The sequence below is a fragment of the Patella vulgata genome, chromosome 2 (assembly GCF_932274485.2).
Source record: "Patella vulgata chromosome 2, xgPatVulg1.2, whole genome shotgun sequence".
NCBI classification, from domain to species: Eukaryota; Metazoa; Mollusca; class Gastropoda; family Patellidae; genus Patella; species Patella vulgata.
In genome coordinates, this window is record NC_065880.2 from 12,059,883 (window position 1) to 12,083,403 (window position 23,521).

The 23,521-nt window shown below is 37.8% G+C and overlaps 1 protein-coding gene across 1 annotated transcript; it reads left to right on the plus strand.

Moving 5' to 3' along the window:
• The first annotated feature begins 168 nt into the window (after positions 1 to 168).
• Positions 169 to 12,045, plus strand: LOC126809702 (beta-lactamase domain-containing protein 2). Its single transcript, XM_056098908.1, has 9 exons — positions 169 to 326; positions 1,140 to 1,331; positions 2,703 to 2,802; positions 3,389 to 3,494; positions 6,033 to 6,155; positions 7,019 to 7,182; positions 8,190 to 8,444; positions 9,710 to 9,720; positions 12,036 to 12,045. Exons 1-9 carry the CDS (start codon positions 250 to 252, stop codon positions 12,043 to 12,045), a joined length of 1,038 nt encoding a protein of 345 aa, XP_055954883.1. The 5' UTR covers positions 169 to 249.
• The last annotated feature ends 11,476 nt before the right edge of the window (positions 12,046 to 23,521 follow it).

The following is a 23,521-nucleotide window of genomic DNA, read 5'->3' on the forward strand; positions in this document are numbered from 1 at the left end:
TGACATGTTGGGGTTTTTGCTTAGGTTAGACTCCACTTAATGTTTACAAAAAAAAAATAAGCTACAAACCCAGATCATATACATGTCATTGATGTAGAGAAATAATTAGTGGCTTGATCATTATGAAAGTTGTAAATTTCGATAGGAGTTACTTCCCTTAGGGTGCAAAGGTTACGGAAAAAACGAAAGTAGCATGACGAATTGACAAGAAAGGAGTTTTGACACAAACACTCGTCAAATAACAAAAATATGAAAGAAAAGAGCAAAATATTACTACCAGGAGGCTTTGTAAAACCTGGATTTGAAGAAGTAAAGGAAATATTTAGGTACGGGCATTTACATGAAATTTGATCTCAGTTTAGCCAGGCAATCAAATCCTTTTATAAAACATGATCAAACTGCATTGCTCCCGTCAAAAGGCAACACCTAGTAACTCACGTTTTTCTTATTTTGAGAAAACAAAGGAAAACGTAATGAATGAATATTAAACCCCAGGTTATCCATTGATTTGACAATTGAGTTACTAGGTTTTTCTGTGGCATACTAAGCAAATGAAGGAAGTTGCTAGGTTGTGTCATGGGTGTAACTGCTTACAAAATCAAAAGATTGGAATATCTAGTACAACAACAGGAAGCAAATACCCTAGTAACTACAAATTTGGTCCTAACTCAATTTTGATAAAAAAAAAAAAGTGAGTTACTGGTACTAGGTATTGACTTTTGACGGGAAATTGATCGAAGGGTCAATTTTGCATCAGGGACGGACTGAGGTCTGAGGATCAAATTTTTCAGACGCCCCGCCGGGGGCAAGAATATTTTTGAAAAAGTGACTAAATGGTGCTTTCTAGACTCTATAGAGACGGCCTATAATATCCTGATGTTTCTGACAATCTTACCAATTCCTTAAAAACGAAGTTCAAGACAAAAAGACCCCTCCCCCCTCCATCATCGACCACAAACTATACCCCCCCCCCTTCAAAACTATATGAGAACATTAACTTCTAAGGGGCTGGGAGCTTACAACACCCGCAGACTCATATCTCATTCTCAGTGTGGTGTACCCTGTATTTTCTAAAAATCCATGGTTTAAAGCTTTCAGTTAAATGTTATTAATAAAATGATAATATTTTTATTTATAAGAGAAAACCTAGCAACCGGTCTAGAGAAAGGTGGTAGTTTTGCTGCATATTATCAAGGAGAGCTAGTGGTGAATATATGGGGAGGAGAAGCTGATCCATTGTGTAAACGTCAGTGGAAGAAGGATACTGTTTCATGTTTTTACTCAACCACTAAAAGTTTGTCATCAGTAGTGATAGCTCATTTAGTTGATAAGTAGGTTTATTGTTGGATTATTTGATGCAAAAAATTTAGACTATATACCTGTACATGCAGGTAAGTGTGGCACGCAGATGGGTTGGATGGCCGAATGGTTAGCGTGTGTACGTTTTATCTTAAGGTCTGTTATTGAGTCACAGGCATGGTTTCGATTCCTGGATTGTACGTGACAAGGAGTAGGGTCTCCTGTCCAACCTCATGGGTTTTATCAGGGTCCTCCTGTTTCCTCCCACTGCTAAAGACCCCTTTGCGCAAGCGAATTATTGAAATAAAATCAAACCATGTTAGTCCCGAAATGACCTAGGGTGGCACGCAGGGGGGTTGGATGGCCGAATGGTAAGTGTGTGTGCGATGTATCTAAAGGTCTGTCATTGAGTCAACTGGCATGGTTATTTATAGTAATTCTCTCTGTCTTTTTTCTCCCCTTTTGCATGCCCATTTTTGTTGATTTTTTGGTCTAGAATGGACAAGGAGGGTTTGAATTAACATTTTCTGCCAGGTTTTGGTAAATATTTATGATTTTGAGGCGGAAGGATAACAGGTTGGTTACAGTGATATGTATGGCAACTAGTTACATGTTTGTAGCATGCTTCTTCAAGTTTGTGTATCTCAAAATTTTGGAGATCAACCTCATTCAAATTTTAGTGCAAAGACATGACCATTTGTTCCTCTGTCTGTAGTGAAAAGCATTCAGCCCAACGAAAATTTGGGGAAAAGTTGGAGGAGAACAAAGAGGTCAGAATAAACAATGAAGTCAATGGGGAAATTAATGGTGGTCTGCCTCCAACTATATGTGAGTGAACTGTCTGGCTAATAAGATTAGCTCCCTTGACACACTAAAGGGAAGTAACTTTGGAGACAGCCCACGAAAAATTTTCCCCTTTTAGAATGAACTTAATTTCTGTCTTTTTTCTTAGCTCTAATATAACTTTTTCCAAATTTTCATTGGACTGAATGCTCTCTACCAGAGATGGAGCAACTCCAAAGTTTGTATGAGGGTTAGCCATCAAAGTTTTGAGATACAAAAATTGAAAGTGGCATGCCAATCAATACGTAGATATCTGCTGTACATATCAATGCAACCAACCTTCTTTCCACCTATAAATAATAAATGCTGCCCCAAAACTGGCCCAAAATGTAATTCAAACCTTCTTCTTTCACAAAAAAAACTCTGGAAAAAGGGAGGGAGGGAGAATGATGGAAGTAATTGATGGTTTGCCTTGTTTAAATTGATTAACATATTAATTGGAATGGAAAACATATCTGTCAAAAAGGAAAGCATATTTACATTTAAAATAAAAAAAAGAACACAATTTGATTTAAGGTAGCATTTATATATAAAATGGATATAAATTTTAATTTTTACAGAGGGTGTTTAAATTATGAAGATGTAATATGTAAACATTGGCCAGAATTTGCTCAAAATGGAAAGGAAAATATAACACTTGAACAATTTGTTAGCAATAAGGTAGTAATATTGTTTCAATTGCATTTAGTTATTTAACTGGAGTATACAGGTCACAATTCTATGGAATACAATTACTGCTTATTACTGATAATGACTAGAGAAGCCTAGTCGAAACGTCGCTCAGTAATAAGCAGTAATTGTATTCCATAGAATTCTGACCTGTATAAGGCACTGTTATACTGTTTATTTGCAATGTTGTTTTATTTTGTTTATACCAGAGTATAAGCATTATTAACTTAAACAGATATCATGCAAGAGCTAAATCTTCCTAATTCTGGTCTTTCTTTAGGCTTGAAATGTTATATAAGCAATTAATTTATAAGTTATATAACTTATCCATACCATAATCAACTCTTGATGTCATCTTATGAGTCGTATTTTTACTGGATTAGAATCCAATCTGCTGCTCAACACTCACTGATGATTAAATCCAAAAATGGATAGTCAAGACTATGTTTTTTATGATACCAAAATGACAATGTCCACAGTTGGTCAGATTTACTCTACTGGCCGAACCCAACCCAGCAATGAACGATTAAGCCCACTTGGGCTCTTGTTTATTTTGTTTCAATTGATGTAATTCTAGGCTGGTTTACCTGGTTGTGAAACTCCATTTGATTTGGCCTGGTTAAAAGATAATCCACGGAAATTGGGACATATCCTGGCGGAACAAAAACCACTTTGGCTTCCTGGTAATCATTGGATAATTCATCTTTATTTGAAAATTTAAAAAATGATTTGTGAATGATTAAAAAATTCATTTTTATATGTCTATTGCAGGTCTTTCTTTAGGCCTGAAATGCTATATAAACTATTAATTAGAAATTTATTAACATGAAAAGACCTTAATCAACTAATGATGCCATCTTATGTGTTAGATTTTCACTGGATTTAAATCTGATCTGCAGCTCAAAGTTCATTGATGATTAAATCCAGAAATGGATAATCAAGACTATGTTTTCTATTGTACCAGCTTTAGTAATGATGATCGAGGCTATCTTGGTTCATGGTGGAGCAATTTGTCTGAAATTTTCAGCATATTTCCTTTACATTATCTAGTTTTTGACTATTATAATGAGAACTGCAGCTCTTTATCTAATCTTCCATAATGTATCTTTAAGTTGATGTTTTTTTTATTCACAAATATTTATGTTACCCTAAAACAGTGGTTCTCAACCTTTTTTTGCCAACGGCACACCTCACCTTGGAACACATGAAAAAATAACGGCACACCTGGCTAAATATATATGAAAAATATTTGAATTTTGCAAAATGAAAACATGGTAAGTCAGACGGCATAGAACCGTTGACACAGACTAGACATAGAATGTCTCAAACTAAATAAAGAAAAACACAGCTATGAACTTATCAGTAGACACCAGTGAATACTCAATTGAGATCACGTGGTTTTCACATTTTCTTAGTGTGTCGTTCAAAATTTCGCGGCACTCTTAGGAAGAGCTTGCGGCACACCTGTGTGCCATTGCACACTGGTTTAGAATCACTGCCCTAAAACAATCTTTCTGTACAATAAAATTTATCTTATATTAAGTTGATCATGATGACATGAGATGACATCAAAATACTTCTGACATCACAATAATGCAGACTACTGTAGGTAGTTATTGGTTCATACAGTTCTTATGTTATTGAGTATCTTTGAGGAAGTTCAGTTGTACCCGGTACTGTACCGATAATTATAAGGCCATACAGTTGTACTGTAAATGTAAGGCCATACAGAAAAAATATTCTGGATCTCTGACAACCCTTACCAAAAATCTGATGCGGAAGGGAGGTTTGTGTTTTTGTGTTTATATTTTCTCAAATGATCACATGGGCTGAATGACTTCTCATATATATCTTAAATGATAAGGCCAGCTCAATTTTTTGTCATAGGTCACGAGATGTAACAGGGCTAGCGCTAATGCCATGTTGTTTTTTTTTTTTTCCAACCTCGTGGGTTTTCTCCGTGTCCTCCAGTTTCCTCCCACTGCTAAAGACCCCTACGCGCAAGCGAATTATGGAAATAAAATTGAACCATATGTTAGTCCCGAAATGACCTAGTTTGTGTCGAGTGGACGTTAAACCCCATTTCTCTCTCTCTCTCTCTTTGTTGTTTTTTGTATAAAACTAGGAAATATCATAAACCAAATTTTCATCACCCTAGGTCACTCAGTGCTTATGTGGAGACTTAACCTCTCCCCCAAATTCTTAAACTTAACCTAGGACATAGCCCCAATGCTTATCCTAGACCTAACCTAGAATCTCACCAACAACCAGGTTCCCTAACCTTATTTACATCTCAATGACCTTGACAAAAATTGAGCCGGCCTTAATAAATAGATTTAGCCGTCTATGGCACATTTCTGGGTTCATTCAGATTTTTTTATAGAGTTACTTCCTGTGACCGACTAAAATGAAGCAGGATTATCTGAGAACCAGAATAATTTTGTTATGTGGCCTAACACAGAAGCTGTAGTGTTTGAATGTTAAATTGTTTAAAGATACATTATGGGAGATTAGATAAAGAGCTGGCAGTTTTCACTATAATAGTTAAAAACTAGATAATGTAAAGGGAATTAGCTGAAAATTTCAGTCAAATTGATCCACTCTGAACCAAGAATTTAGCGATTGGAATTTCGCCCTAGCCTCGATCATCATTACTAAAGTCGGTACGATAAAAAACATAGTCTCGATTATCCATTTCATGATTAAATTATGAATGGAAGTCGAACAGGAAATCGGAACCTAATCCAATAAACATCACAGAATAGCGATGACATCGAGAGTTGATTATGGTCTGGATAAGTTAATTAATGTCTAATTAATAATTTAGATAACAGTTCAGGCCTAAAGAAAGACCTGCAATAGGCAGATTTAGCCCTTGCATAATGTATGTTTAAAATAGTTGTGGATTAGATTCAGTACATGTATCCGAATCCGATGTGGTTTGTCCTTGTCAGTGGTGCAGGATGGAGGGCTTGACAAGGACAGCTGCCTAGTCGTTTGGATGGGATGAAAAACTGAAGTCCCATGTACACATTCGCGTGCATGTAAAAGATCCCTTGGCAGTTGAAATATGATATAAGAGTAGGCCCCCCAGGCAAATGTACCTAAAAGCACTCTGTATGGCATATGCCCGTCTTCATTAGCCCAGTCAGGAGCAGAGCAGTAGGACATTAAACCTCTTATTTCTTAAATAATGTTTTTAATTAATGGAACATTTTCAGGAAAATACCATGGTTATCATCCTTATACCTTTGCCCTGTATCTTGACCAGATTGTGAGAAGAGTTGATCCAAAGTTCCGAAGTTTATCGAAATATTTTGAGGAAGAAATCGCACAACCATTTGGTGAGTTTAAAGGCCCAATAAGCCTATAAATCAGGTCCAGATTAAAACCTTTTAGAGACCCTCAGCCCTTTATCTAATTCAATATAAAAATGATACTAAACAGGAAATTTAATTTTGAACTGTCCAAATGAAACAAAGCATACGTGTATATTAAAATTTTCAAGTTTTCTGATGGCAATATCCTGTTTAATTGATTTCATTCAACGGCAGGTTAATAAGAGGATTGAAATATAGCTCTAGTGATGTGGCTACTGCACAACTGTCACTGACTCATGGCAAAGGAGGGAGGGTTGGGGGGTCTAGTGGTTTAATGCGTGCACGTGAAATCATAAGGTCTGTCATTGAGTCAAGTGGTGTGGTTTCAATTCACCTGACCAACCTAGTGGGTTTTCTCCTGGTCCTCCGGTTCCCTCCCACTGCTAAAGACACCTATGTGCATGCGAATTATTAAAATAAAATTGAACCATATTATAGTCCCGAAATGACCTAGTTTGTGTCGAGTTTAAATCCTATTTCTCTCTTTCTCACAGCAGAGCATCTCATTGAGGTTGCTCTCTAATGCAGTTGTCAGATTCTAATTTTGTTGTAAAAGATGACATTAATCACTTCACTACTATGATAATACTAATAATAGTAAATTATTATTATCAATATTTATAAAAGTGGATGTTTGTTTGATTGCTATTGCAAACAGTAGAAATAACTTGATTGTTTGGAGTGATTACTTTAATTAAAGAAGTATGTCTCATATGAGTTATTTAAAAATCCAATAATAACTTGAAGTTTGTGAACAGACAACAATATACAGCCATGTTGAATTGGGTTATATCAATAATATATCGTTTATGTATTATTCGTGTCAGGCCTTGATTTATATATTGGTCTACCAAAACCTCTACAGTATCGTTGTGCAAGGATAGCTGCTGTAAATTCATATGTACAATATAAGGAGAGCATGTTGGACACGTTTAAAGGTGATATTAGAGTGTCTGAAATAACCCAAAAGAATCCACGGGACTGGAAACATGTAAGTATTTTTTATATGCTTTTACATATTCTGGAAATTGATTCCTGCTTCGGGCACCAATATGGTGAGAGAATTCTTGACATTTATTTCTAAACTTGGTTTGGTTCTTCATTGATCCAAAAGCCCAAAACTGAAATGAAATGCTAGTGGGACTTTTCAATGCATATTTTCAAAAAACACTAGTGTGTAAACCAGTTAAATTTTGCGAACCTAATACAGGATAGAGATCGCAGGGGATTTCATTGGTGAGATTATATCACAATTTAGCAGGTAGGTAAGTCAGCAACCAGAAATCGAACATTTGTAGGGATAATACCGGTTGATTAGTTGCACTGTATTTTCATAGATTTCATCTATACAGTGGACTCTGTCACATCCGACATCTGAATACTACGACATTCTGTGAAATCCGACATCATTTTCATGTCCTGATTTATTTCCTTATTACTTCAGCCAAAAAAGCTTTGAGTAATCCGTATTATTGAGTAATTCAGAATTCGAAAAAGGTCACCAGCATCACATGTCGAAGAATTCTAGAAGTTTGAATAATTCAGTGTTATCCCATATCCTCACAATTCATATCCACGAATCTGAAACGAGTTCGAAGATCAAGTGATGCTATAAAATCAATTAAAAGAGCTGGTTGAAAAATATTGGTGAAATTACTTCCAGAGTGTGGAGGGGTGGTGGATGGCCGAATAGTTAGCATGTGCGCGCTGTATCATAAGGTCTGTCATTGAGTCAACTGGCATGGCTTGGATTCCCAGGTTGTATGTGACAAGGAGTAGGGTCACCTGTCCCACCTCGTGGTTTTCTCCGGGTCCTCTGGTTTCCTCCCACTGCTAAAGATCTCCACGCGCAAGCAAATTATTGAAATAAAATTGAACCATATGATAGTCCCAAAATGACCTAGTTTGTGTCTAGTGAATGTTAAACCCCATCTCTCTCTCCTCTATCTCTCTCTCTCTCTCTTCAGGGTGTGGCTTTAAAAATAGGTTTACTTTCAGATCAATACCATGAATGACACAGATTTCATGGATATTCCATGTGGATCAACTCATGGATTTGGAACTGCAGTAGCTATGGCCAAATTTCATTCAATATTAGCGGATGGTGGATCATTGAATGGTAAACGTTTACTGTCTGAAAGTCTGATCCAACGATTCCAGAAACCGTTATCCTGGGGTATAGATTTAACCTACGGTATGGAAGATATATACAGCTTAGGTGCAACAGTAATACCAGCTCTAGAGGCAAATAAGGTTGGTTTTATTTAATACTAGAAGAATGCCCGGCTTCGCCTGGGGGTCATAACCCCGAAACTGGAAGTGGTAGATTAACGCCACCTGGCCTATGTTACTCCCCGGTCCGAGCTACCCCTATACCCCAAATTTCAGACTCGGGGCAGACCTAGTGTAGCCGCCAACCCCGAACAGACAGACGAACGACAGTCACAAATATTAGTATAGAAGATAGATAGTTTGGAACTAGCTGATCTGCCAATCTGATTAAAACACAGATCCTATTTCATTTCGTTTTTTATAGTTCAAATTTTCGTTTTTCTTTGCTTTACTGCACTAGGATCTTGAAGAGTTGTTATATAACCTGCATTCTGGATGGCATTCTGGATTAGCCAATGAAACCATCTGTTACGGTAACTTCTTGGCGTGCTATGCATGGAACTGTGGGTAAACCACTAGAAACGTCAGAGCTGATTGATTAATCAATGTCTGACATCATAGGGTCAAAAACCGCTGGTGCGACCTCTGGCGCGACCTTTCTCTACAACCGGTCAGATTGTCATGTAGTAGAGGCCATCGAAAGTATAAAAAAAAAAAAACGAAATATAGATCTATGTTTTAATCAGATTGCTGATTAACATGTTGTTCTTGCAATCTGATTAAAATACAAATCTATATTTCGTTTTGTTTTTTTTATACTTTCGATGGCCTACACTACATGAAGATCTGACAAGTTATAGCCGTATGTCACGTCAGGGGTCAAAAGACCGACTTATGACCCTATGACATCAGACATTTGATTAACCAATCAGCATTGATGTTACTAGTGGATTACCCACAGTTCCATGCAAAACATGCCTAAAGCTCGCCGTAACAGACCGTTTCATTGACTTATCCCTGACACCATTCAGAACATGAGTTAAATAACAACTCTTCCAGATCCAAGTGTAGTAAAGACAAGTAAAACAAAATTTTGAACTATAAAAACGAAACGAAATAGGATCTGTGTTTTAATCAGATTGGGTGTTCTTGTTTATAGTTCATTTGGCCAAAGAAACTTACTTAAGATTGGTTTGTCATTGACAATTCGGCTTTGGTGCCCTTTGAAAAGTTTCTTTAGAGGCTGCATGTTTATCATACTATAGTCAGGAAAAACTTGCAGGAATGGGGGAAGACATCCCTAGTACCCCACGACCACCACACCACTGATTGGTTTAATGGGGGCCATTTGCAGTTATTTCTTGTTAAATAGGGAATTTTTTTATTGTGAATGATAACCTTTTTAGGTGACGTATCAGTTTGGGCATTGTGGTTTTGGGGGCCTTTGCCGTTATTTCTTGTTAAATAGGGATTTTATTATTGTAAATGAAACCTTTTTTTAGGTGACGTATCAGTTTGGACATGGTGGTTTTGGAGGTCAGCTGGGTTTAGCCGATTGTGATTATCGAGTTGGTTGGTCCTATTTAACAAACCATCTAAATATACTATCTAGTGTAGAAAATCCTAGTACAACTAATAGTATGTTTTTATTAAATAAAGCTTTATATAACTGTATTCATAGATTAGAGGATAAAGTTGTTTCCAGACAATCATTTAGATCATATGATATGTTACAGAAAGCTATTCAAAGTAAGTTATAACTTGAGAGAGCCTTGACTGCTTGAGTTGTGGACAGTAGACTTAACCATATATGTACCCCAATATTTTGAAGAAACCATTGATTTTGTTTTTTAATTGATGTATAATTGTAAAATCATATATTTATAGATACAATTAATAAAACGATGATTTATAAAAAAATAATGTCCGATTGTTTTATTTTTCTTTCACTATGGCACTGATGACATCATTACCAAACAAACCTTTAGATCTTATGATAAGTTACAGAGAGCTATTCAAAGTAAGTGAGTGAGAGAGAGAGAGAGAGAGAGAGAGGGGGGGGGGGGTCAACATCCACTCGACACAAACTAGGTCATTGCGGGACTAACATATGGTTCAATTTTATTTCAATCATTCGCTTGCACGTAGGCGTCTTTAGCAGTGGGAGGAAACCGGAGGACCTGGAGAAAACCCATAAGGTTGGACAGGCTCCCTACTCCTTGCCACGTACAACCGGGGAATTAAAACCACGCCAGTTGACTCAATGACAGACATTATGATACACTGCCACACGTGCTAACCATTCGGCCATCGACCCCCCCCCCCCCCCCAAGTAAGTTATAACAGGTACATCATATTACCTGGAAATAAGACACCTGTCACAGACAATGTCAGGCACAGATTCAGGCTTTGTCAGGCACTAAATCTCTGTTGCCTGTCATTTTGTCCGGCACTGATTTGTCTTTTTTATTGTTATTATTAATACATGCCCGGCACTTTGATGAAAATGTCAGGTACTATTTCATTAGTTCCTGACATTTTGTCAGGTACATCTAAAGCCATTATTTCCAGGTCTGATCATACAATTGATAAATAATCATCTTAGGGCACTTAGAATCTGTCCACCAATCAGTCCTAACATTGAAGAAAATGTCTACTTTAATTTTGAATTGGTTGGATGGCCGAATGGTTTAACACATGCGCTGGATCAGTGGTTCTCCACCTTTTTTGCAATGGCACATCTTGGAACACATGAAAACTTAGTGGCACACCTGGCTAAATATATATGACAAATATTTGAATATTGCAAAATAAAAACATGGCAAGTCAGACTCGAACTAAATAAAGAAAAACACAGCTATGAACTTATCAGTAGAAACCAGCAAATACTCAATTGGGATCGTGTGGTTTTTCACATTTTCTTGGTGTGCCGTTCAAAATTCTGCGGCACACTTAGAGAACCACTACGCTAGATATCAAAGGCTCAATTCCACTCTTGTTGTAACTGAATAATATGTCCCAATCTTTATTCTGGTCAACAAATTGTACTATTTTACAATATTCCAATTAATTGATGATACAAATTTCATCTTAACACACCTAATTTAAAAAATTGGAAAAATTCAACTAAATGATTTGAAAAGCCTGACGTAAAGCTTTTCAAATGTGACTTGGATTTAAAAATATTTTTGAACCCTCTGGACAAGTAAAATAGGATTTAATGGATAATTTACACAACAGGTAGGACACTAACACTTCTAGTACTTAGAATAAGGCTATTTTTTATTTTCTGGGGCTGTCAAGCCAGCAAGAGTGTTATTGACCCTTTATTAAAGTGGCATGCTTTTGATCCCATACTTGTAAATACTTGGAGGGTTTTCTCTGCGCTTCTTCCACTGCTAAAACCCCATACACACAGTTATTGAAATAAAATCGTAGGCCTACTATACCTTAACCCCAAATGACCTTGTTGCTCTCTCTCTCTCTCTCTCTCTCTCTCTCTCTCTCTCTCTCGTTTCTGTACTGAATTAAGGTTCATTTAATTTTTAAAACAGGTAGTATAGTACGACATGACATGACATGACATGACATGTAGGTGTATGTCATGTCGGAATGATCTTTCTACGGTCAATGAAACAAATTTCGATAGTAAGAGCTCTTAGAATAGCTAAGCGGAATATTTCATTAATATTTAATTATTATTCTAAGATTTCATTTCTTATTTTAATACAGACATTTGTAAGTCGTGTGAATTCACGAAACTGTTCACTGTGTAGGCCTACTGGCAATGCAGAGAGCCTTGAGTTGTAGACAGAATCTAAAGCCTTAACCATATGTACCCTAATATTTATAAATATTTTGAATAAACCATTGATGTATAATTGTAAATTATGTATTTATAGATACATTTAATAAAACGTTGATTTATAAAAATTAATGTCAGATTGTTTTACTTTTCTTTCACAATGACACTGATTGCTCTCTGAAAAACATCACTGGATCTTAATGAGATTATACAACATGATTAAAGGCAATAACTCCAGAAATAAATACACGAAGTTGTTGTAATTCAATCAGCTTATTCTCAAGGTAGCCATAGTGCTCAGTTAGTAATGCACTGGCTCACTAACCAGGAGGGATTCATCCGAGAATGTTCGTCTGGATTTTTCTGGATAGTTTCCCCTTGTCAGTGGTGCCGGAGAATCACAAGATTCTAGTGAGTGATCAAGAACTATATTGTGAAAATTGTTGTGATTTGGTAACCATCTCTATGCCAATAAAATCTGATGTCATTTTTGTTGTTTGAACCTTTACACAAGAGTGATAACAATCTGATTAAAACACAGATCCTATTTCGTTTCGTTTTTTATAGTTCAAAATTTAGTTTTTCTTGTCTTTACTACATGTACACTAGCGTATGGAAGAGTTGTTATATAACCCGTGTTCTGGATGATGTGGGGGATTAGCCAATAAACGGTCTGTTACGGGGATTTTTTGGTGTGGTGCACAGAACTGTGTGTAACCCACTAGAAACAATGCTGATTGGTTAATCAAATGTCTGACGTCATAGGGTCAAAAGCCACCTGCATGACCCCTGACGCGACCTTCCATTATAGTGTAGGCCATCGAAACGAAATATAGATCGAAACGAAATATAGATCTGTATTTTAACCAGATTGCAGTGATCATAATCAGATATTGGTTAATTGGAATTAGAATAAAAAAGTACAACAACAATTTGTCAGCAGTTGAATTTTGAAACACTAGACCAGTGGTTCTCAACCTTTTTTTTGGCAACGGCACACATTCGAACACATGTAAAAATAGCGGCACGCCTGGCTAAATATATATGAAAAATATTTGAATTTTTCTAAATTAAAACATGGCATGTCATAGACGGCATACAACCGTAGACAGAGACTAGTCATAGACACATACAATGACTCAAACTAAATAAAGAAAACACAGCTATGAACGTACAGTAGACGCCAGTGAATACTCAATTGGGATCAAGTGGCTTTTCGCATTTTCTAAGTGTGCCGTTCAAAATTTCGCGGCACATTTTGGAAGATCTCGCGGCACCGTTATTTCCAGGCCTGTTAATAATTCATATGTAATTCGAGGCCAAAAGAAAGATCTGCATGTTTAGTTGCTCTAGTAAAGTTATCCTGTACAAGCCTGGAATAGATAATACTAATAAATCTATTAATACCCACACTTGAAATAATATCTTAATTAATAATTAATATTAGAGCGGTTTCTAAAACTAGCCTTAAAGGTGAACTAGGTGTATATTTACATCATGCAAGCCTAATTAACTATCCTTGGATAAAATTATCCCATAAAAACCTATCAAATAACTTTTACCGCATCCCAATATATAGTTCCGCTTTAAAACGAAGATCAGTTACCACAAATACTAAAATAAGGATGCCCTCTGTTTTTCTTTAGAAACACACCAAAATACTCACTGAAGAAGTTCCAATACATATAAACACTGGTGGTATACCTTACGAGACACGTAGTCTGGCAGTGGCCAAATACCTGAAGTCAGCTGGAAGTAAAGATATTGTCATCCCAACACGTCCCCGGAAACCTGGAACGTGGTTCAGAAACAGATGTGCTTCTTCAACAGATATATCGTCATCGGAAACTGGTGTCACTTGGCGCTCTTCTGTCACATCCCCTAACCCCAACCCTAACATACACAGGTTCTTCCTTCTGTTAACTCTAGTTTTTCTTGGTTTAGTTTATTGGCATTCTGAACCAATCGGCTAAAGATATTTCCCCTGGACAGTACGAACACACTTCGTAATATTACGTTTCAGTTGGCACAAATTTGGTTATGGCCCCTGTTTACGTCAGCAGAAGCAGTCTTGTAGGCATATTCCATCTTGTCTTTCGTGTCACTTATCGCATCATTCGTTGTTGATGAATCCAAGCAATACATCAATAACTCGGCTTGGTTTATGATCGAACATCAATTCGAATGGATATTCTGTATCCGACAGCTATAACTAAACGCATGTAAGCCTACAAGCGGTGCAGCATAGGTCTTTCCAATATCTCCTCTGGTAACGCTCCGTTAAATCGTTCAAGCTGCCCATTGCCTTGGGAACGGGAAAGTGGAGTTCTCGATTTATCAGTTCCAGTTAGTTAACATAACTCTTTGATTTTAACTTCATATTGTCGTCCTTGATCACTGCGAATTATTTAATGAATGTGGCGTACATGAATGGTTTTACTTTCAGGAAAGGCTTGATCATACCCAGTAAAATAATTTGTAATCACATTTGGACACACCTCGCATATAGTTGTTGACTACTGGACATGTTTCAACCGTATTCCTAAAACATAATGGACACTCTTGGGTGTATTATTTTGTCAGTCCACAACCCAAGCCGGTAGGGCGGGCGGGGGGGGGGCGAATGGTTAGCACGTGCGCGCTGTATCATAAGGTCTGTCATTGAGTCAACTGGCGTGGTTTCGTATTCCCGGTTGTACTTGACAAGGAGTAGGGTCGCCTGTCCAACCTCGTGGGTTTTCTCCGGGTCCTCCGGTTTCCTCCCACTGCTAAAGACCCCTACGCACAAGCGAATTATTGAAATAAAATTAAACCACATATTAGTCCCGAAATGACCTAGTTTGTGTCGAGTGGATGTTAAACCCCATCTCTCTCCCTCTCTCTCTCTCTCTCTCTCTCTCCCAAACCAGTTAAACCTATCTTTCGCCAAACAGGAGTACAATCTCTTTCTTGGTGATTTGGATATTTACGCATTCCCTGAAGGGGCTTCACCATTGTATGCTCTAAGAACAGTCAGCTTCAATTTCCTGATCTTCGTATACAGAACATCGGTTGAGGGTCCTGGATCAAAGGAAGCATGGCGGTGTATTAGATTCGTTCTATCGTCTAATTTCTAATTTCTAATTTCTATTCGTGTAATTTATAAATTAAGACAATGTTTAGTCCATCGAACATCTAAAAACAAAATGTCTCTTTATAGAAATGAAATGAAATGGGGTTTAACGCCCTACTGTTCTGCTCCGAACTTGGCTAATGAAGACGGGCATATCCATACAGTGTGCTACGAGGGAAATTTTGCCCGGACAGCGGCACTACTGCCTACTCTTATATCGAATTCCAACTGTCAAGGGGTCTTTTCGTCCCAACTGTCCTTGTCAGGTCCCCCGTCCTGCATCACTGACAAGGGGGAACCACGCCGGAAAATCTGGATGAACTTTCTCGGCCAATGCAGGGATCGAACACCCGACCTCCAGGCTAGCGAGCCAGCGTCTTACCCACTTAGCCACGTGATTCCGTCTCTTTATAACGATAAACATTTTCTTGAAATGTTCCAATGATATACCGTTTAGAAACCCAAAATGTGGTGATGTAACGGATTTTAAAGGAGACAGGGATAATCTGTTCATGTGGATCGCGATGAAGTTTCTGTTTCTGATGCCTGCATTATACCTACCTGGCTTAACGTCATTGTATATAGTTTTTTCCAACCATATATTATATAAGGACAAGGGCAGCTGTCTAGTCGTTCGGATGGGACGAAAAACGGAGGCCCCGTGTATACATTGGCGTGCACGTAAAAAAATACCCTGGGGTTAAACGTCCCACTTTTCTGCACCAACTAATAATCCCATTCAGACATCCTGAATAAAAATATTGTTTATCAAAAAAGACTAATAAAGACGGGTTTTACTGTGGCAAAGTGCTCTATAAATTTCAACAAATTAAATGATCATTTACGTGCATAGAACTTATTGACTTCCAGCTGGTTTTTTGTCTCCCGCCTTTCGAAGAAAGCAGGGGACTATTAAAATGGGTTCGTCCGTCTGTCTGTCTGTCTGTCTGTCTGTCTTAACGTCCGGACGTCCGTCCGTCTGTCTGTCCGTCACACTTTTTGGGACAGGTGTTTATTAGGCCAATGCCTTGATGGAGTTCGAAGATGAGCATTTTCTGCTTAGGGTAAGCAGAGATAAGCAATTTAATTGGTTGATGCTTTGGGACACGATAACTTTAGTTCTAATTAAGTGAGAGTGAAGAAACTTGGTGTATAGTTTCATTACATCAATACCTTGACTAAGTTCGATAATAATCATTTTCTGCTCAGAGTAAGCAGAGCTATAAGCAATTTGATTGGCCGAGACTTTGGAACTCAATAACTCTCCTTCTAATTGAGCTAAAATGTTCAAACTTGGTGTAGGTGTTTATTAGGTCAATGCCTTGATGGAGTGTGGAGATGAGCATTTTCTGCTTAGGGTAAGTAGAGATAAGCAATTTGATTGGTTGATGCTTTGGGACACGATAACTTTAGTTCTGATTAAGTGAGAGTGATGAAACTTGGTGTATAGTTTCATTACATCAATACCTTGACTAAGTTCGATGATGAGAATTGTCTGCTTAAGCTGAGGAGCAATAAGCATTTTGATTGGTCATGACTTTGGAACATAACAACTCTGGGGTAGAATGTTTAAACTTGATGTAGATGTTCGTCTTGACTAAGTTCAATGATTAACATATCGAGCTAAAGCTAAGCAGAGATAAGCAATTTCCTTGGTCGATGCTTTGGGACAAGATAACTTTGATTCTATCTGATAGAGAGTGATGAAACTTAGTGTATAGTTGATAATCAGTTTGACTGCTTGATACTTTGAAAAAAAATAGATGTGCGATTAATTAATATGTGTCATCTATTTATTTGGGGATTTCGGCGGGGGACATCAGCCTCACTGTTGGCTTGTTATAATATATATGATATTGACTTTTTAAATACTTGTGTTAGTCACGTTCTAATTAAAAATGTAATTAATCCCATATGTCATTTGCAAGCTACATATGATCTGTGTACAGGCTCCGAATGGCCGAATGGTTAGCACGTGCGCGCTGTATTATAAAGTCTGTCACGGAGTCAACTGGAGTGGTTTCGATTCCCCGGTTGTACGTGACAAGGAGTAGGGTCGCGTGTTCAACCTCGTGGGTCTTCTCCTGGTCCTCCGGTTTCCTCCCACTGCTATAGAAAGAACCCTACGCGCAAGCGAATCATTGAAATAAATTGAAACATGTGTTAGTCCCGAAATGAACTAGTTTGTGTCGAGTGGACGTTATATGTGTGTGCGGTGGACGGGGTGGGGTGGCATTCTCCCCCCCCCCCCAGTGCCACTGGGTAATATTGGGCTGTGTGGAACATGCTAGAGTCGATTTGTAGTATATCTGACCCATATGTATATGTTGACACTGGTTGAGCAATATGATTATGATTATAATGTTGAAAACCGCATTGAAACCGCGTGATGTTTTGCCATTTGCGAGGGGCGCAAAAACTCAAGGGGGTGCAAAAATTCAAAACCATGACGCATAGCCCTTGACTATAACAATGTTGCTGTACAGATACTAATAGAACTTTTCTGTAATAGTCCACTTTAAAGTAAAAATTAAAGTTTATGTGCTGGATAATTTTATCTACAGGTATAACAGGTGACTCGTTGCTGTCCGTCCTGACCCTGAGTTCACAAAGCATTCTCTGACTTAAGTTAGGATTCACTCCACTTTCAATCACTGTTTATGAGAAATGTCTTTGGTCCAGAAACACAAAACTTTGCATATAGTTTCATATTGATGTATTTGATACATTAAAGCAACAACAGTTTTATAAAGGGCTATATTTTACTTAAAACAAGCCGGACAAATTTAAGTAAATTCTTAACTCGTGTCTCAGGATGCTTTGAGAACTCTGGTCTTCATAAAGCTCAGCCACCAAACCTTAACCGGTAGCATTAGTGAGCACTGTGAATTGTAAATAGTTTGCTGAAGTCTGCTAGTCCTATATAGTATCGTTAGATGATTGACAAGGATTCGTTTCTCTTGTCGTCGCTTCCATGCCCATTTCTTGTTCTTACGCTTCTTCCCGCCCTTATACTTCTACCAGAAGATCGTTCAAGAGTTGGGCTGCTTTTGAAAGATCTTTCAGATAACGTTTATACTACTCCTAGACCCAAGAAATCTCTAGAATGTTTGGTTTAGGTCAAGACGCCACCATCTCCGTCTTCTGGGTATATACACCACGAAATAACACAATTCATAAGTGCATAAAACACACAAAGGTAATATCAGAATACACGCAACATCACAAGCGCTTTTATCTATGATAAACACAAGTATTCACAAAAAATGTCAAAATATTACAAATAATCAAACCCCCAAAAAACTCAAATCAAGATCGAACTCCAATTCAAAATTAGGAACATTTTCATGATATATATTGTAAATTAAAACTAATTGAATATGTGCTTACGTAATGGAATATTTTATTTATGAATTTATATAAATGTTAGATTAATGTAAAATATAGGTTATGTTACACGTGGGTGAAATTACGAGGCATTATTACAGGATGTTGTTAAAATATAAACAGGAAGTTAAAATATGCCTTTGGCCAACAGAATGTGGCTCATCAGAGATTTGCTAAATTTAGTTAACAGGATGTAGAAAGCGTGAAGTTAAATGACACTAATATTTAAATTTCACACAAAGTATATAATGATCAATATTTAAAAGAATATGGCGCGAAATCTATGCTAGGAAGTAGTGTGGTCATTTAGAGAGAGAGAGAGAGAGAGAGAGAGGGTTTACTCGCCACAAATTTCGGGACTAACATATGGTTCAATTTTGTTTCAATAATTCGCTTGCGCGTAGGGTTTTTTTTAGCAGTGGGAGGAAACCAGGGGACCCGGAGAAAACCCACGAGGTTGGATAGGCGACCCTACTCCTTTTCACCTACAACCAGGAATCGAAACCACGCCAGTTGACTCAATGATAGACGTTATGATACAAGGCACTCACGCTACCCCCCCCCCCCCCCACCCAAACCCGGCGATAATTTAGACATAATACGTCTTTTAATTTTAACAACCTTGATAGGTTAGGATTAGGGATTAGGATTTGACTTAGGATTACTGATGCACTGAAACATTAATGCCAATGATTGTTACTGTAACTAATCTTGACTTTTAAATAAATCTAGAACTATAAAAATATGGTTTGGATATTAATCCTGAACATCATACTATAAATATAGAAATATTATTAATTTATAAAAACGGCAGATAACCTATATCTTTTAAGATGGATTAATTAATTTAAAAATTAATTAATCCAGAAATATAATTCTGTATTAAAATAAATAATGATCACCGACTTTAATCCTTATGACATATCTAATCCTTATAATAGTAATATTATGCAGGGGGACTACGCCACACACAATTACACAAAACAAAACTACGGACAAGACACAATACGCAGAAATCTCAAACAAACGGACATATCAGATTAAAGATACATTATGGGAGATACGATAACGAGTTGGCAGTTCTCGCTATAATAGTTAAAAACTAGATAGTGTAAAGGTAATTTGCTGAAAATTTCAGTCAAATTGATCCACTATGAGCCGAGAAAGAAGCGGGTGAAATTTTTGCATAGTCTCGGTCATCATTACTAAATTCATTAATATAAACAGCATGGTCTCGATTATCCACTTTTATTGATTTAATTATCAATAGCCGTTAGCGGCATATAGGAATCTAATCTAGCCAACATCGAAGGCTAGTCTTGACATCGAGAGTTTATTATGGTCTGGATAAGTTAATTAATGTCTAATTAATAATTTAGATAACATTTCAGGCCTAAAGAAAGACTTGTAATAAGCAGATTTTGCTCTTGCATAATGCATGTTTAATAGAGCTGGAGCCCAGGGGGTTAACCTAGCTGAAAAGTGTACCAATTTTCTCCTTTATGGTATCAATGTATGTATATCTGGTATCATCAGAATGTAAGTCTGCCGGGTTTCTGGTGGTGGGTGTGGTATTCCACGCCCAAAATGCCAAGCCCCCAAACTAGTCTAGATTAGCTCAAAAGTGTACCACATGAAAATCGCACAGCAAGGTACCGTAAAAGTACATCTTCAGGTATTACAAAAACACTCTGACAGACATTTCTAGTGGTGGGGTACCCCTGACAGAGCTATGTAATTGCCAGACATTTCTAGTGATGGAGTATCCCTGACAAGAGTTATCTAATATTTAGACCAAAGCTATATAGGCTAGATTAGCTCAAATCTGTACCACCTAAAACAGCTTTGGAGTTGTTCAGTACACGAGAGGAATCATGAATGACCACCGCCAGACAGTTTGTGGGGTGGATTACCCCTAATAGACACGCCCAAAATGCCACGCCCTCCAACTAGGATAGATTAGCCGGCACTGTGCCCGTGGTCCAAAAATTTAAAAAATGTGCCAGGATGCTTAGATTAATAATATCTAGCACGTGTTGAAGAGGCGATAAACTGCGGTTTTGATTTTTTAACTATGTTTCAATAATTAACTATTTTGCAGATTGAATATTGGCCTTTATATTATTGGGATTTCTCTGTATCATCGTTTTTTTTAATTTTGTAGTACTTATTAAAACTTTTACAACTTCACAATATAGCCTATCTGTTTTATTACTCACATTCGGGGTTTCAGGTCACGTGACTAGCGTGAAATCTGAGAGCCAGCGGCTGAAATATAGCCCACTTCAATTTACGATTCTGAATTACTATTTTATTTAAATATATTACTAGCAATTGCGTTGTAATAGTTTAATATCAATCTCAATATCTGCAAAGATTCAGGCTAGAAAAATTATCGAAATCTAAGCGAAATTACCGTTTATGTACGGGAGACGCTCGCGCAGAAAATATCGGTCTAAAGTCACGCGACCGCAGATTTTCCATCAATTTATTGGTCAATCCGCGCCTTAGTCAATTTGTATTTCTACTTTTTATCGAAATACACAAATAAACAAACAAAAGAAACTCGACAACGTCTCCTGATATAGCAGGGGCGGATCCAGGAGTTTTTGCAGGAGGGGGTTTGCCAGGTTCCTGAGACAATGTATCCCCCCCCCCCCTCCCGCATGGTCTCTATCGTCATTTTGGCGTATATATGTGACAGTCAATGTCTACAATCAGGCAATGTGTTGGGGTGGGGGTTAGGGTTAGGGTTGAAAAGGCATTGTACACATTGTCTGATTGTAGACATTGACTGTAACATATATACTCAGCCAACTTAAAAACTTGACACTCGGGATTTTTGGGATTAGATTTTTAATATTTGGTTTAAGGCAACTATTATAGTGTTATGTTGTGCACAGACGACCTTGACATCAACAGAAAGCAAGAATACGTCTCGCCGAAATTCCTTGACATTGATAACGTTCGTGATGTCACAGTACCCCCCAAAATGAAATTCACAGACTTGGAGAACAATCGGAATAAAGTGTTTAGTAACGGTTGTGGCCCCTACTGCATGACGTAGCTGCTGGATCAAAGAGAGAGAAATGGGGTTTAACGTCCACTTGACACAGACCAGATTCAATTTTATTTCAATAATTCTCTTTAGCAGTGGGAGCAAACCGGATGACCCGGAGAAAACCCACGAGGTTGGACAGGCAACACTACTCCTTGTCACGTACAACCGGAGAATCGAAACCATGCCAGTTGACTAAATGACAGACCTTGTGATACAACGCGCACGCGCTTGTGAAGATGAATAAATCACCTCTCAATTCAACCAAAGTCCGTTTTTGTACTGATGTTGTGCAGGGATTTTTTAAATATCTTCTAAATAATAATGTCTTAATTATAATAATGGTAATCGATAGGATTACGCTAAAGAGGGATTTCTGAGATTGACCTGGTGAAGTACTTTAACTTTTAAACGATGAAAGTCTATGATAAAATATTAATGCTATGTAAGTCTTTATTGAAATTGAAATACTTTAAAGAAAAATTATGGGAGATTAGATAAAGAGTTGGTAGTTCTCACTATAACAGTTAAAAACTAGATAATGTAAAGGGAATTTGCTGAAAATTTCAGTCAAATTAATCTACCCTGAACTGAGTATTTAGCGATTGAATTTTGGGCCTAGCCTCGATCATTATTACTAAAGTCGGTACGTTAAAAAAAAACATTGTCTCGATTATCCATTTTTGTTATTTAATCAGAAGCAGCAGACCGGGTTCTAATCCAGTAAATATCGCAGGCTAGCGATGCCATCGAGAGTTGATTATGGTCTGGATAAGTTAATTATAGTCTAATTAATATTGTATATAACATTTCAGGCCTAAAGAAAGACCTGCAATAGGCAGATTTAGCTCTTGCATAACGTACTGGTATGTTTAAATAGTGTAATAATTAGGAGCCACGGTGGCTAAGTGGATAAGACGCTGGTTCACTAGCCTGGCGGTCGCGGGTTCGAACCCTGCATTGGCCGAGGGGGGTGATTTTCCGGCGTGGTTTCCCCGTGTCAGTGGTGCAGGACGGAGGACCTGATAGGGGCAGCTGTCTGGTCGTTCGGATGGGACGAAAAACCAAGGCCCCGTGTATACATTGGCGTGAACGTAAAAGATCCCACGGGATTTGGAATTCGATATAGGAGTAGGCATAAGTGCTAAATTTCCCTCATAGCACACTGTATGGCGTATGCTCGTCTTCATTAGCCCAGTCGGAGCAGAACAGTAGGATGTTAAACACCATTTCATTTCGTGTAATAACTATGTAATCTATGTATGAAACTGTCCTATGACGTTTGCAGAAATCCAATATAGCTGCCATTTTAAAACAAACACCAATTTCCATAAATACTTGCTGAACGTATTTGACAGGAATCGCGAATCGATATCATCCGGCCCGGACTGGCAGTGGGACTTTCCGCCCGGGATTTACTCACAGACCACCTTTTCAGGTCGAAATTTCAAAAAAAAATTCGTGCGGAGGAAGCCTGGAACACTTATACCCCAAGAGGAGAGACCCCCCCCCCTTACGGTGTCATCTTGTCACTAGGCTGCCTCAGGGCCCGGCGACCTCATGATCCGCCACTGGGGTGGGCTCCGATACCCCCCACCCCTCCAAAAAAATTCACTGCCCCTCCGCAAATCAAGTAAATCAACACTTTTTATGAGAAAAGTTTCTTGGCTGTGTGCTTTTTATCCTTTATCGTCAGATATGGGACCGGATGGGCACTCAAAGCACGAGATAATGATATAGACATTATGTGATATCACAATTAATGCTTTGCATCCATGAAATTGAATCACAATGTCATCGTATTAATTCATAATGAAAATTGACGTCAAACGAGGTGTTGAATTTCTCTGTTTAAA